Raw genomic sequence first — 16,271 nt, 5'->3', positions numbered from 1 at the left:
CTTGCTTTGCCTACTTATAGATAGACCGTAATAATTAAGCGTTTCGTTCGTTCTTAAGGTCACTCGAGCTCGGGCGTTGTAAACTTAGGTCCAACAACATATTAATCGATTGCTAGTTGCTTTAAAATTTTGATCTTTGGTCCATAAGGTATTATGTATTTCAACTTTAACGATTGTATTTGCATTACGTTATTCACGTGGGCATCAAAACAAAACAGCAATAAATTACTTAATACTGAATTCAAATTCTGGTACACGATAAATCTAATTATTGATGTGCATATAAATTAGCATTAGTTTGTATTCGGAAATACGATGAAAGATGAAGGATATTAAAAAAATAAACCCACTGAATTTTTGAGGTGTCGCCTCTCGTTTCGCGCGAGTTGTATGTACCTAGTGGCGAAATAGTGAATTTGTATGGTAATAAATTAAATTGATTTGTGATCATCTTAGACTGGCGTCTATTTCAACATTAGCAGTTCATAATTTATATTTGACCCGATCGTTCTATGATGAATTTCTGTATGCAACCTTCTTCAGTTACACTTTACGTCATGAATTCTGAATGTTTTGCTTGAGCCCCTTAAGGAGTGTGTGCTAACCCTTTCCAAAGCTCATACCATGTTACCGCTGGAGAATCGGTCAATTCCCGGTTCTCAGCAATCTTCAGTCGGGAACGAAACATGACTATCTTGTTCGCTTTAAATAAGAACCACGAATGTTATGGAGGTACTTAACTGGAATCGAAATCGGATATCCTAAATAATAGTGTATTGTTCACAAAGGCAAGAAAGGGACCGATTTGTAATCGTACTTTATACTACACCTACGAGGCAGAAAGTACGCCATTTCTGTCATACAAATAAGCGGGAAGAAAAAGTTAAAGCTTAATGAAAAACTGTATAAAAATCCAATACCTCCCGCATTTTCACTTTTTAATTATTGACAACATCAGTAGAAACTTAATTTAAAAATGCAAAACGTCAAAAGGCAAAATGTTTTCATATTCAAGATCGCAAAATGGTAATTAGTAGTGGAGACGGGGCTGCGTACTCGTAGCGTGGCTAAAGGTTAGTTATAAAGGTTTTTCTGAGAAGCTTCCCGTCGACCAATACAGATCGATACAGTTCTCGAGTTTGCAAAATTGTCGGTAATTGGTGCGTCCGGTGGATAGTGTTGCTATAGATGTAGGATAGGTCCTGAAGGCTGCGCGTGCAGGTGTCTATAAAAGAGGGAATCGCATTCATCCCCGCTCAGTCTGTGATCACAAGGCGTCCCGACGCGGAGCTCGCGTAGAGCCTGCAGCGTTCTCTCGTAGTCTGAACATCAACATATTAATATTCAGCCCATTCAAAAAAACTTTCGAAGGCGTAATTCATCTTAGTGTTTTGAATAGTTAAAAATGCTCTAACTTTACGGATTTGAATTGAAGTGAAGTGCTTCAAAATGAGTTACACCCAGGTACGTAACTTGTTGATATTTTCGAAGGCTGTTTTTAAGCTATTTATGTAGAAACAAAAGGAAGCTTTTGACTTGACTGCGCGACGTAAAGAGGGGGTAATGTCCGTCTACCTTGTTGTTTTGTCTAGCCCGGCGTCCAGCAACAGGTGGCACCCGGGTTACGCCGACTTTCCTCTCCCTACTCAGATAATAAATAATTACTTGGCAAATTAGTGAAATAAGACACTTTTACGAACCTACGATATGTGATACGTATTTTTTATAGCAGTAGTCCTGTGGTACACCGACTTGATTCTCAATCGGGGAGCGCCGGTTCAAATCCCAGTACCGGTATGCTATGTTATGATACGTATTTAAGTAATTACGATGAATCAAATTGGAGATGTCCTTAGAAAGGGTATATATATATAATACGATCGACTCTGAACTCAAAGAAGCTACGAGTAGATAAGTGGAAATCCAGTCTCTACTGACTCCAGCGGGAAATGGGTGTGGGTTTTTGAATATTAAATAATTATGTTATAAATTTTTGTACGCCGGAATTTTAATGCGAAAAACTCATAAAATAAATAAACCTTGCAGATCCTATGGCAGGCATGTGTTTCGATCTTTGAGTAGATGTGTGCGCTAAAGATGAACCACAACATTTTAATATTGAAATAATAATAATAAATTAATGGCTTCGGCCCCACGCACGCCTTCCAAAAGTCTGGGACTCCGTAGGCCCGAGATATGGAAACGACATACAAATAATAATTAATATGTTTATCATGGCAACTCGGCCCAATGGTTAGTAATACAAAAAAAACACTTAAATACTAAACAGACACACACACATACACACACTTAAACAGTTCACTTATTCACGATTTTTTTATTACGAATTACATTAAAAAAAAACAATCGTCCGCCCGGCTTGACAAGAGCTGCGGGTTCAAGTCCCGTCCGAGACAGGATTTTTTCGATTTAATTTTACTTATTATACAATAAAAACAAAAAAAAAATACATAACGAATAGTTCCCTGTTTGACCATGTTTGTTGACGACGAAATGCTTTTGTATTTTCATACAAATTCCATTCAAATATCCCCAAAGGGTAGGTTATGTAATAGGGTATTGCCTATTGTAATTCTAATAGCCTATTGCCATTAACCGGGCACAAATCCTAAAAACCACGTGATATTAATTATCTATGATCCAAACATGAATTCAAACTTAAAGATTAGAATCCGCATCGGGGTTCGAACCCGTGACACTGCGATAAAAGTTATGCGTTTTCCGAATAAAGCTATACCGGATTTCAAGTATACGATTCCAATTATCCAATTCCAAGAATCTCACGTGACAATAGTGTCTTTTTTCCGCGTACTTTCAGGAAGAGTGACTTTGCAATTAATACAACCGTTCCTGGAGCTCGATCGCAAAGACAATCCACCTTTAATACATTTCCCGGGAGTAATTGCACTTCTTCTTGGTTGTCAGGTCAATGACCGATCTCAGGGTCACTATTGGGCCGTCTAAGGCTCCTTACATGGCTCACGTAACGACTACATACTTAAGTAAATAGTAACCGGGACAGACTGCTCAACGTGGTCTCCGACGCTCAAATAATTTTGTATTCAGACAATCAGGTGATCAGCCCACAATGTCCTGACAAAACTAGGAATTACAAATGTCATTTTTGTGGTATGTCCCCACCGGGATTCTAAACCTCCGGATCGTGACCCCACCGCTCATCCATGGAGCGCTGAGGCCGTTAGTTAATTGCACTACGTCAATGTGTAGTGTCTGTGGAAAATGAGGTGTTTTGTATGAAGTACCCGGGGTGTGGTACTAAGTATATAGTAGCCTGTAATAGTGATTTTCTACATCGTAGCCACTTCTTAGTACTCCCGTAACGAGTGAACATTGCCGTAGCTGCTACGTCATACGCACCGTAGCGTTGCTACCGAGAATATGCTACGATATGTGTTACGATGTAGCAACAAGTTCGGTGTTTGACTATTTTCTGACGGTACACATTCATACAAATAACATAGACATGTTTAGATAATCTGTAAAAATATAATATAAATTGTATTTGACTTGGTCTAAAATAAATTTTAAAATGCCAATCTAGAAATAGAAGCCTGTCTAAGAGAATCAGAAATCAAACTCATTTTTCTTTTTAACCGCGTTTATTGGTTTGGATTCAGTTGTCAATAAGCTTATTTGTTTTATTAACACAACATATCTAAGCGAGTAAGAGCATAAACTTCTTGTATGCCGGAACGTGGATCTCGACTAGACACAATGTGGGGTGTTAGTGAGATTGTAATCATGATTCTGAGTTGATATCAAGTGGAATTTCCTATCGGAAAATTCATGAAAATGTTGAGTGTTTTTTTTTAAATTATTTTCAATTCAATACTTACTATCAACTCAGAATCATGTTTAGAATCATCTCTCAAAGTTTTCGTTACGTTGTCACTAACACCTGTATTATGTCTGCTATCTCGGCAGATTAGAGGTTAATTCGCCTGTGACATTTATAATTCGATTTCGAGTATAACGTTACAATACTGCTTTTACGAAATTGAAAAGTGTCAGCATCCCGAAGGCAGCTTAATAAAGGTAGCCTTTGAATCGTACCACGACATCGTACATCGTAGATTTTCGAAAAAGTAAATTCTTGGATTGTCAGACTTGCGGAATACTTGAAGACGTGCATCTCTTGTTGGTGGAGTATGTCCAGTATCGGCAGCTCAGAACAAGTATATCCTGTCCAACCCAGAGTAGATATCTGTTCAACTTTGTTTTATTTGCAATGCAGTTTTCACTAACACAGTTGGCTCGATCATTATATATGACGATACGACTCACCGCCTATCACGTTGGTCTAATATAAAGCTTGGTGAGGTGTGGACTTTTATGTGGACAATGGTGCTAATTCCTGTAAACACCATCTAATTTTATTTTAAGTTAAACCTGTCATTTTCTTATCCGCCGAAAAGGAAAGGGACGGGTAATCGACAAGCATAAAATTTATGGAACACAGGTCAATTTTAAGAAGAAATCTAAAACAACCGTCTAAAAATTTTTCATTGACTAATAACCCGACAGAAGTAAGTTGACAGCACATGTCAAACGGTTTGCATACCAGCGAGATACCTTTTTGATTCGCCCGGGTTACTCATTCTTCCTAAAATTAAGAGCTGTCAATCATCCGTCCCTTTCATTTTTGGCGGATAATAAAATGACGGGTATAACTTAAAATAAAATTAGGAGGTGCCTGCAGGAACCGGGGCCACTTAGGATAGTCGTGAGCTTTGTAACAATACAAAGGAAAATGAGATTGTTTTTTGATCATTGTAGTCTAGCTTCTGTTGAGGAAGTTTTTGCGCCATTTGTTCTCCTCGGCCATAACACTTCCTGAACTTGTGCTGGGTTTTATTATTCTAGGATACAAATGAAATAGAATCTTCACCTTCAAGATGTATTTCTGGTGATCCTAAATTGAAAACAAACAATTTTTTGTTAAAATTATATAATGACAGCCAAATAACATTATTTCACAAATTAATTCTAATAAAGATAGTTAGCCCAAGAGTAAAGAAGATAGCTAGCATTTTAACTCAAATGGAATCTTAGAGACTACAAGTGCTGGGAGTCGCAAAAGTTCGGATTGCGAAATTCAACCCCTAAGGGGTGGAAAAGTTTGTATGACACTTCTATAATTATAATATAGGGTTTCACGCGAATGAAGTAGCAGGTAGTATATATATTATGTGATTGAGTAATATGTTCTTTTTGTGCCCAGGACTGGGAGCGGATCCGCGGCCAGCGGGAGACGGAGGAACGCGACGAGCTGCGAGCCATGTACAAGCTTCGAGAGCAGGAGATCATTTCGCGGCTGATGCAGCTCGAGAACAAGCAGTTCGATATGGTGAGACTCATTTGATTCAACATCTCCGAACAACGTGGAATGAGCTGCGAGGCACGTACGGCCACGAGCATTAATATGTATACACTTTGGTACCATGTCACATTAACTTTTTTGACAAATTGAACTGTAAGTCTCACTAAATGTCAAATATGTTAGTGCGACAGAGTCCTAAAGTGGATACATTATATTGCTCATGACTGTACTGCTTAGGACCGGCGCAGACAAATGGGTGTGGCGGGCCGGACAATGTTGCCAACGATATGATTAAGATACAATGATAAACTACGAAAAACACAAGCAGCAATCAGTCGTAAAAAGGCAATATTGATTAAAAAGCTGTTTCCTAAGTTTCGTCTTTTCCTATCTGTCAGGGGAAAACATATCCTCGTTGTACTTAAAGTATACCTAAAAATATATTTAATCGATTAATGCAATAAAGAGATAAAAATAAACAGAATGTAACAATCAACAGTAGCGACTTGAGAAATAGGCAGTTTTATTGTTATTTAATCGAAAAGTTTTGCGTGGCACGTGTTTAGGTCTGATCCGCTACATATTAAGCTCTCTGTGTACAGGAACAAGAGAACCTTCAGCTTCGCGGGCAGCTGGAGGAGTACCAGCGCAGAGACCGTGAGGAGGCCGGCCGGCTGGCAGAGACCCTCGCCAGCGAGCACAAGGGACCCGACGACGGTAAAACCACATTTCTTGTACATGTATATATTTGCGTACTCGCCCATTAAAACAGCTGGCTCGACCATTTAAACGACGATACTACCCACCAGCACCACATTATATGACGTTGGTCTAAAAACGCCTATTTTATAGACGGCGATACGGCTCACCACCTACCACGTTGGTTTAACAGAAAGCTCAATCAGGTGTGGGCACTTAGTTCACCTTGCGATCGATGTCCTTGTCTACCCCAATTCGGATATGGACATCTGCTTATGTTATGTTACATTATATAATGTCACTTTTAGGGTTCCGTAAAAACGGGACCCTATTACGAAGACTCCGCTGTCCGTCCGTCCGTCCGTCTGTCACCAGGCTGTATCTCATGAACCGTGATACTCAGATAGTTGACATTTTCACAGGTTATGTATTTCTATTGCCGCTATAACAACAAATCCCAAAAAAAAAAAACTAAAAAATGGTTACTATATGAAATTTGTGTACCTACTGTTGTTTACGTAGTGGTGCGCAATTCCCATTCGCACTTGCCTGGTTTTTCGTAAATTGACCTTTGCGTTAATTGTACGTTGCGTCGACAGGTGAGCGCCAGCGCGTCCTCGCTGAACAAACGGCAGCGGCGCGGGAGCTTGCTGCCAAGAGCGCGCGCATCGCCGCCGTAACGGAACAGCGCGACCAGTTGGACCGCCGACGCGAGCTGTTGGAAGCCGAGCGTAAGCGCAAGCTCGCTGAGGCGCGCGAGAAGAAGAAGCCAGATCTTGATAAGGTAATTATAACTCTGTTACAGCGTTGGTAGGAGAAAACCAGGCGTACAGGTATCAACCTGTAAATATATCGTACTAAAAAGATGTTTTAAGGAAAGGCCAGGCCAAAAGAATGCTTTTTTGACTTGATTTATTGTACCTTTAGATATCCCGGAAGCGAAAGTGGAAAAGTTATGTGACAGGATCGTAGCAAATGGGATTTCTATCCCAATGAGAAATATAAGTGATCTGATAAGATGAGATGTATGTATGACAGCAATATCAAGCATCAGATTATATTGGATTAATAAAATGATGAAACTATCAAAGGAGCAAAACACTAGATATATTATTTTAGTCCAAAATTAACTCCTGGTTTTCTTTTACCATGATTCAAGATAGTCTTAAAACAATTACGGATGTTAAGATGGGATATTCTTTTATTTTCGTTTTGACCAAGGTACTTCCCTTTCCATCGCCTACTATACAAAGCTACACAGCCAATGTTTAAGAATTTCGCGCCATGTTCCTCACGATGCGATGTCTTTCTTGTGTAAAAGGAGGCTATCTATTTATTTATTTGTTGCCATCAAGTATAACAGGGATTTTATGGAGCTCCGTCACCGAAACTATCGCCTATCAGAAACCGATATAAAAGTTTCGGATAATTTCGCATAGAGGCGGAATCTAAATGAGACACGTTACGATAGGTTTTTATTGCTTCGTAACTACTCAGTCGTTGTGGGATGACTTGACTCTTATATAAAGTAAGCGGACCCTGTGAAGAACGGGATAACGTTAGAGAGATGATGATGAGTCATAAGTCAAATTATTTACCTACGTGTATTTTACTTTTATGATTCCTTAAACTATCTGAAAGTAACGGATAATCCGACATATTTTAATATCCGTATCCGAAACCGGAACTTCATATCGACAACATCCTTGAAGTATAACATTAAGAAAAGTCGTATCTAGAGGGAACAGAAGACGAAATTCAAAAACGATTTGTATAAAGCGGTTCTTTTGCATAATTAATACGTTGTATAGTGTAAACTAACAACACGCAATGTAGTATAATAATATGTTTATGTTAGAAACTTGAAGCGGTGGCAAATTACTAGAGTCTGGTCTACCGCCGCTTCGGAACGTCATTTGCGCATTATATTTACTATGCCTTGCAATGAACAAATCCACAGATTTAATAAAATCCGTCGTTTTTTGAATCCATTTTATTTTATGAACCCTGACACCAGGGTTAATGAGGTTGGTAATCTACCTCACAACCCACACGATAAAATATTTTGTTTGATGTTTATCAACATAACTACAAGTTGTGAGAAGCTGCAGTAGTTTTAGGCGGATGAGACGTTCGTTATGTAAAAATTTACGATTCAAAGTGTAACTATGTTACCTACTGAATAAAGATATTTTTGAATTTGAATAACGTATTTCGCAATTTCCAAGAAACAATACACGACATTGTCAACCTTTAGAAGGCAAATAGCACTTAGCGAGTTCTCAAGTATACAAACTATTGTTTCATCGATGTGACATTGTCAGCTGAAGATAATTATTATTCCGTGTGAGTGGAGAAGATATAATTATCACTTGTCAAAAGTCATATTCGATATAACTGGACCGTTCTTGGTTATTATTTATCCCTTAAGCTACACGGCGTTGGAGCTACTTTACGAATAGTTTAAAGGTAAAATGATAATTTTAAAATGCAACATTAAATTGCCATATGGTGCATGTCAGAATTAAAAGCAGTCCTTGGGTCGACTGATGTCATTTTACAAATATATAAAGAATACCTGCAGAAATAATGATGTTCTTCTTCTGCCGTGTGGGTTGTGAGGTGAATGACCAACCTCATCTACTCTGGTGTCAGGGTTACTATTGAGCTGCCAAAGGCCCCTGACATGATCTCACGTAACGGCTACGTACTTAAATCAATAAGTGGTAACCGGAACCAACGGCTTAACGTGCCTCCCGAATCACGGATCATCTTACTTTCGGACAATCGCGTGATCAGCCTGCTATGTTCTAACCAAACCTGGGGTCACAAAGTGATTTTTGTGAAATGACCCCACCGGGATTGGAACCCGGGGCCGCAGGATCGTGAGCCCAACGCTCAACCACTTGACCACGGAGGCCGTTCAAAATAATGACGTTTTATAGCCTAATCGATTACATTTGGAAACCGTCTCGGTTTATTGACAGACAAAATTTGTTTGATTTTCGATATGAAACATAGATAACTAAAACTATTTGAAATACATAGAAGACAGTTTCTCAGATATTAGAAAGTCTGTTCTGAGAGCAGTTGTAAATTAGTCTTCAAAAACACATTTATCATACAATGGCCCCGATTCCTGCAGACACCGCCTAATTTTATTTTAGGTTATATCCGTCATTTTCGTATCCGTCGAAAAGGAAAGGGACGGATGATTCACAGCTCTTAATTTTAGGAAGAATGAGTAAATTAATGTGTCGGGTTATTGACTGACGTAAAATTTTTAGACGGTTCGTTTAGATTTGTGCTTAAAATTGACGTGTGTTCCATAAATTTTATGCTTGTCGATTACCCGTCCCTTTCCTTTTCGGCGGATAAGAAAAGGACAGATATAACTTAAAATAAAATTAGATGGTATTTACAGGAATTAGCACCAATAACATGTTTATCTCCTAGTAATAAATACAATTGTGTAATAAAAGAAAGCAGTTAAGTTTTAAGATATCCGAATGCTGAAGTAAATTAACTCAATACCCTCAATATATTGGCAACAAAATCCAGTGGTGGGCAGACTATAGGTGGAGTCTGTTAGGCCAGGACTGGTGCGTTTTCATACGAAGATTAGTGCGTACACGTACGAACACGCAACAACCCCAATCTTCCCAGTACTGTGGGAGAGCGCTGCGCGCGTGTTGGCTTCATAGATTAGTACTTATACGCACGAGTCGAATTCGTACGAGAACGCATCCACTGCGTCCTTGGGACCGTGCGACATAATCATTTTATTTAGTTGGCCTCCTGTCATTATGTTTGGTAGTTTGATGTTTATTAGTAGTTAGTAACATGGTGGGCGATGATAAGACGATGCATCGGCGACCCGGCGGGAGAGCGGAGGCGGCGAGGGATTCACCCATAGGGACTATTCAACTATAGCAGCGAGCGAAAAAAACATAGAGGAAGCCCTTAGTATAAATCATCGCGCCCATCTGGCCCTCTGAACATGATATATCTATATGCAACTGCGTAATATACTTTACAATAGTTTTAAACAATGGGATTTAGACCTTTTGAGTACACTCCACATGCTGAAATCAACCTTGTCATTATAATTATAAATGCGACGTTTGAATGATGCGCGGGGAGTCCCTGTAGTCCCCAGTAGTTCGTAGTTTAATGGGTGTTATTATAGACAATTCAGTACGACCTCTATGTTTATTTCGCTCGCTGCGTATAGGGTTAAAGCTATGGCATTGCACAGGACGAGGATGGCGACACTTACATGTGTTCGCCGGCTGACAGCCCGACGTCGGGGCTCAACCGGTCGCAGTCGTCGCCCAACCTCGCCAACAGCGGCTTGGTAAGACAAAGACACATTCATTGCAGCAGCCACCGCCTGCCAGCCATCAGCACCTACTAACTATAGAACATAGCTCGGTCATAGATGTAGTTGGAGCGTTATATGACAATGGATCTTATTTTCACAGTCTTTGGAAGGACGCTTGAGCCTCACTGTGAGGTCGCAGCTTGGAATCGTTTAGATAATAAATTATTATCACGTCCTCAACGGTGAAGGAAAAAAACGTGAGGAAACCTGCAATCCCTCTTATAGATTACACACAAGACACTCAAACGGTTCAGCTTAATTCTAAAAGAAATATATTCGATAACCAGCGATATTTTTGAGGTGCAAACGCAAATGATAAAGCATTTAATTTTGAAACTATTATCTAAAATCGTGACGCTGAAAATTTTACTAGCCACGAAGCTTCACGTTGCACAGTGGGCAAATATAAATTAATTATATTTATTTATTTCGTATAAAATGGCGCGAACGAAATTATCATGGATCGCATTAGTACATAAATACATACCTACATACGTGACTCATACGCTTTCACATTTAACAGTTACAGTCCTTTGCCCAAATGGCTAATGAATGTAATATCTGAAAAAAACTAGCTTTTTAATGTTGCTAGTTTTTTTTTTCTATTGAAGCGTTACAATCTGATAATATCCCGTAAATAATGGATCAACGGAAGTGGAAGATATCTCACGTAACTGATTTAATTTGAATTTAAAAAATCCTTACAGTTGACATATATTTTTTTTATTTTTTATGTTTTTTCTAGTTCGTTTTCGCATCGGTCGGTTTCTTGATAATTCTTCTGAAATAGTGAGCGTATTCAATACAGTAAATGTTTTGATGTTAAAGTTTTAATTTGTTTAAACACCAGCTCTAATGTATATTTTTTTTTATGTTCGTTGTCTTTTTCAAGCTATCTAGGAAAAATATCTGGGTTTCTAAAATGGTATAATAAATAACACTTACAAACACCTTTGTAACGATAAAGACTAGATGTAACGAAAGGACTATTGAAATAAGGAACTCACCAATTTTAGATAATTTTAGTTTTAAATAATTAGGTGAGCTGTCTTCCATGTCCGTTTGATCCATTATTTACGGAACAACCTCTATATTCTTACTATGAAATATTTAGTTACCGCCATTAAGGGTTGTTAATTACACCTTGCGTTTCTTGCCGCCAATGTATCCTTGGCCTGCCTCTATTTTTTTTTTGTAAAAGACAATACTCTACGTAAACATATTAATTAAAAACAAATCAAAATAATATCCATTGTCATATAATTTAATTATTAACGCTTTGAAAGCAACCATAATGGATTTTATAAATTATTGATATTATACATAATCGCGACGATTTTAGGTTTTTTTTATGTATAGTATTGCCCTCATTAGTAAGCATGATTCCATGACACTATTCATCTTTAGACCAACACTAATTCACCAACGCTTCACGACCAGTGGTGTGCCGTTCCCGGAAACTGTGCGTTATTTAAAAAAGCTTTATTAGGTACCTAGCCTTTATGCAGATAGGATCATAGTACACGAAAGAACAGTGCCCTTACTAAGTTTTTACAACATTTCCACAAAACGACACATCACCACGTAACTTCTATCTTAAAGGTCGTGCAACCAAGGCATAAAATTCCAAAAAATATATTAAATATTTCTCCCTTTTGAAATTAGATAAAATTGACTTTCGACAAGAGTTTATAATAATTGATTACTTCAAGTAAATGAATTTAAATTTTTGCAAAAAATCGTGACACTTCGAAGAAAGCGGCCGCGCAACTTCTAAGTGCAACAACAGTAGCTTCATTTTGCCAATTCATTTTTTTTTCAGTTTTTTTAATTTTGATAAAAATAATTTTGGTTAGTAAAAGACGTTACAAACAAGTCGAATTAAAACACATAAAACATAATAAAAATATGTCGATATTTTTAGCCATAAGTCCACCAGGACTTCCTGAAAAGACAGACTTCGCTTAGCACAAGACTCGGTGTGAGCCATGATCTTGGTATTCTGTTGGCTTTTGATGATGAGATATGTCATAATTAAGTATGAATAAAGCTTGAGTACTAAACTACATTTGGACGTCGGCGCAAGTGACTTGACCAGCACTCGCCTACCATGTAAGGTGTCAGCTTCACTGCACCACTTCAGGCCTACAATCACACCAATACTTTTATCCAAGACAGTCACCAAAATAAATACAAATATTCACTCACATTTTAGATCGTCCTTTAGTACGTAGCACAAACAGCAGCTGCTGGCGAATGTATAAAATCAATAATTCTCTATTAAAATCCATTAAGGGTTCCTTTGTACTAGAATCGTGCAATTCAAACTATCATATCCGGCTTGTTATTACTAAATTCCAGATCGCATAAATCCGATTTTAATATGTCAACTTTGATGGGCTAAAGCGACGTTGTAAGGTATTATTAGGTGACGGTATCTAATTGAAAGGATTAAAGGTAAGTGCCGGTATTGGGCGTGTTATGATTGGTCGGACGGAGCATTCAACAGATGACGGTGGCTGCCCATGCAGAAGGTGGGACGTGCTTTCGTGGTCCCTTACACCTCGGTGTCAGCGGCCAAGGGCGCACGCCTACTGCCTCAAGTTCAGTGCATTCGCGGCCGTAGAACGAGAGCCCCCATTATAAATGCACATTGACATTGGTCACGGCTCACCTTTGACCTCACTGACTTTTGACGCCATGTCGACATACGTTCCGGTTAGGAAACGATCTAATTCTACAGGGGCCTTCCGAAGGACATCCAAGGTCTCAACGTCAGCAAAATCTAAAAGAAATCATATCTTACTCATTAAGGAGTCTGAAGACATTCTTCCAGATCGATCTGTTACAATATTTAATGATCCATGATCATTAAGACGAACATCACCGTTGCGAAATTGGTCGGTGTACTGCCGAACGGAAGGCGATTAGGGCAACCACCGTTCTACACGCCCTATCTATGGAGTAATGGCGATTACTCCACCGACAAGAGCGCAGCTCTTAAATAAAGAGAGAGAGATCATTAAGAAACATATCTAAGTTCAACCCCGCAAAGTTGAAAGGTGGATCAAAGGTAGTGCTCGTAAGGGAGAAACCTATAGAAACAGTCGCAGTCTGGCTATCTCCCGAGGCATCCACTTCGTCGTCGTTCAGCCGTAAGAGCCGCTGGCGCGTAGCCTCTACCAATACACCGGTTAAGGATGTCGAAGTTTTGATTATTCGCACGGCAGACATGGGTTTGGAGACCCATAAAAACATCAAGCTTTATCATGCTCCTAAATGGGACGAGGGCGTAACATCGCACGCAAAGAGTCCGCAAAGGCCAACTACGTTGGATTTGAAGAAAATTAATCGTCCTCCGGTGAGAAAGTTATCGAAGAAGTCGAAGCGTAAGAAGGAGCAGTTGAGGAGCGTGCCGGCCGCGGGGCCCGCCAGCGACCCGCGGGGCGGGCCGAGGCATCGCTTCAAAGTCCTTTACGCCAACGCCGTAAAAGTGCTCATCACTCGCTACTCTACACCTGTCAAACTCACGTTCCGACCTCCATCCTGACCGCCTAGAATAATCACCAGGCGGCGGTCGTGGGTACGCCGCTTCTCTTTTTATCACCACGTAGACCTGTCTTACACTCCTATTTTTTTATTTATTTATAACTTTCACGCATTTTAAAAGTTATTTTTTAGTTTGATTGCACTTCTGAAGGTATTGCCAGTTAACCACCATTTGGGCTATACTAACAAGCTATCTATAGATATATGTGTGAGAAGCAATGCGAGAGTGTATATGTGTTGCAGCCGTGCTCGGACGAAGAGGTACTGGTCCCGAGCTTCGACCGCAGCACCAAGCCCACAAAGCTGGCGCCCTCCAGCGACCAGCGTGCCAGGGACTTCGAGCCTTTCTGGGAGGACGTGGTAAGTACAATCTTAGATCTATCTCTGCTTAGCTCGATCAAATATATATATATATAAAAAAAAATAACAGTAGTTCCTTTAGATTTCATTTTGATTTTGTTAATTGTATATATATTAACTAACTTAAGAATACAACACCTGTTACAAAGACTAAAATCTCACCACAACGTTTATATTCCTGGTCAGACCTTACCTACACTAATTAAAACAAAATAAAGACAAAAATATCAGATAAATGGAATATTATTTATGCAATTAAAGTAGTTATTTGTTCAACAAGAGAGGAAAGTTATGTTTTTATTTTATGAGTAATATTTTTACGAATACCAAACATTATATTTTTTTAAGTATTTAATGTTTATAATTAATATTTAGTAGTGTTTACTTTAAATATTACTTTCTAAAAAGGCAATTCATGACATTAATTTTCAACAAATGTCATATAAAAAAAAAATGCTAGACCTCACGGTTCGTTAAAACCGTCGTCGCTTGTGAAGCGCCGAGTTAACACTGTAGGTCAAGCTGTACGGCCATGTTCCATTGCTTTCTCCCACGGGAAAATTCGAGTACAAAATTAAAAAAGCCCTCTTTTGTCTCTGAACAGAATAAAATGCGTTTTTTCTCAATGTAAACGAAAAGCACCCTTTTTGTACTGGAGAGATGAAAATATAATGACGTATTTCAAAATTGCAATAATCTCACAAAGAGAAAATTTAATCGAAAAAAATCTGACCCGCAGCTGCGAGTTCAAGTGCTGTCCGAGTCAGATTTTTTTCGATTCAATTTCTCTTTGTGAGTTTCCTTGAGCACTGATGAATGCTATAAAAACAAAAAACATTGCAATAATCTGTTTAAAATACGATACGGCCATTATTGTGTATAGTGATTCTTTTTCTAAATTAAACGGGTATTACATGTTATCATTTACAGGATGCTAGGAACGCAGTCGGACCCGTAAGTGCCTTTTTTTCTATTCTAATAATAATTTAAAGCAAAATTTTAATCCAAAAGACAATGCCAGATTTTGTTTTTCCCTTAAATGTACGAAAGTCTGTAATTACCCTATTTTATTTCATTTATTTTGTTATTTATTACATAGATATTTCTATTTATTTATTCACTAACAATACAGAGTATCCAGCGATCATTAGTCCAATCGACGTTGCTGTTAAGATAAAATATTTGAAGTTCTTTGTTCATAAAAACGCCCAGGTGTAAATAGATTCTCAAACAACAAAGTGCCGTTGAAATTTCACATTGTTTTTAATAATTATAATAAAAATTACATTTATTATTAGTGAATTTCTCAATGAGTATTACAAAATAAAGTAACTACGGTAATCGCATTTTTAAAAGCGTCCAGTATCTAAAGTTAAGCTACATTAAACATCTAAACTAAGCAGTTTAATTTTACATATCCTACATTCTTATTTGAATGATGATTTTGTTTGGACTTCTTCGTAAAATAATATAAATAAAATATGCCTGCAGTCGAGCTAATGAAGCACTAAACCGGCCTAATTTCTTATTTCGCAGGAACAACATTATTTATTATATTTTTAAAATCCGAAACATTTTGAATGGGCCACATAAATATTTCCTTAAAAAGGAAAAAATATACTTATTATTTTTTTTCAATATTATACGGTATCCAAAGATTTTTATGATTCTTTACGTGAACGGCTTTGGCAAGACGGAAGGTCTTACAGCACTAGTAAAGAAAAAAAATCGGATACCTTTAATTTATTTGGCGTTGGTAAAGTAATCGCGACCTAATTGGGTGACAGTACTTTTTCAACGGTAAAATCAAAGCTTCGGAACCCTCACTGCACGAGTCGGACTCGCATTTTACTTGTTTTTTTTTTATAGATTTTTAATTATTTTTAAATATACGATAATATTATTGTTTAACCCCAT

General features: G+C 38.2%; 1 protein-coding gene across 7 annotated transcripts in view; it reads left to right on the top strand.

Moving 5' to 3' along the window:
- Positions 1 to 16,271, top strand: part of LOC126380297 (ubiquitin carboxyl-terminal hydrolase 8) — a 55,963-nt gene that overhangs the window by 11,116 nt on the left and 28,576 nt on the right. For 4 of the 7 annotated variants that reach the window (XM_050029615.1, XM_050029614.1, XM_050029613.1 and 1 more), the window contains exons 9-14: positions 5,264 to 5,389; positions 5,965 to 6,079; positions 6,661 to 6,845; positions 10,320 to 10,418; positions 14,238 to 14,354; positions 15,285 to 15,308. In XM_050029615.1, coding sequence (XP_049885572.1) covers positions 5,264 to 5,389; positions 5,965 to 6,079; positions 6,661 to 6,845; positions 10,320 to 10,418; positions 14,238 to 14,354; positions 15,285 to 15,308 — 666 coding nt within the window. The remainder of the gene's footprint in view (positions 1 to 5,263; positions 5,390 to 5,964; positions 6,080 to 6,660; positions 6,846 to 10,319; positions 10,419 to 14,237; positions 14,355 to 15,284; positions 15,309 to 16,271) is intronic. The other 3 variants (XM_050029617.1, XM_050029616.1, XM_050029618.1) reach the window with 2 other exon arrangements.

The sequence above is a fragment of the Pectinophora gossypiella genome, chromosome Z (genome assembly GCF_024362695.1).
Source record: "Pectinophora gossypiella chromosome Z, ilPecGoss1.1, whole genome shotgun sequence".
NCBI lineage: Eukaryota > Metazoa > Arthropoda > Insecta > Lepidoptera > Gelechiidae > Pectinophora > Pectinophora gossypiella.
This window is presented reverse-complemented; position numbering and strand designations above follow the sequence as displayed.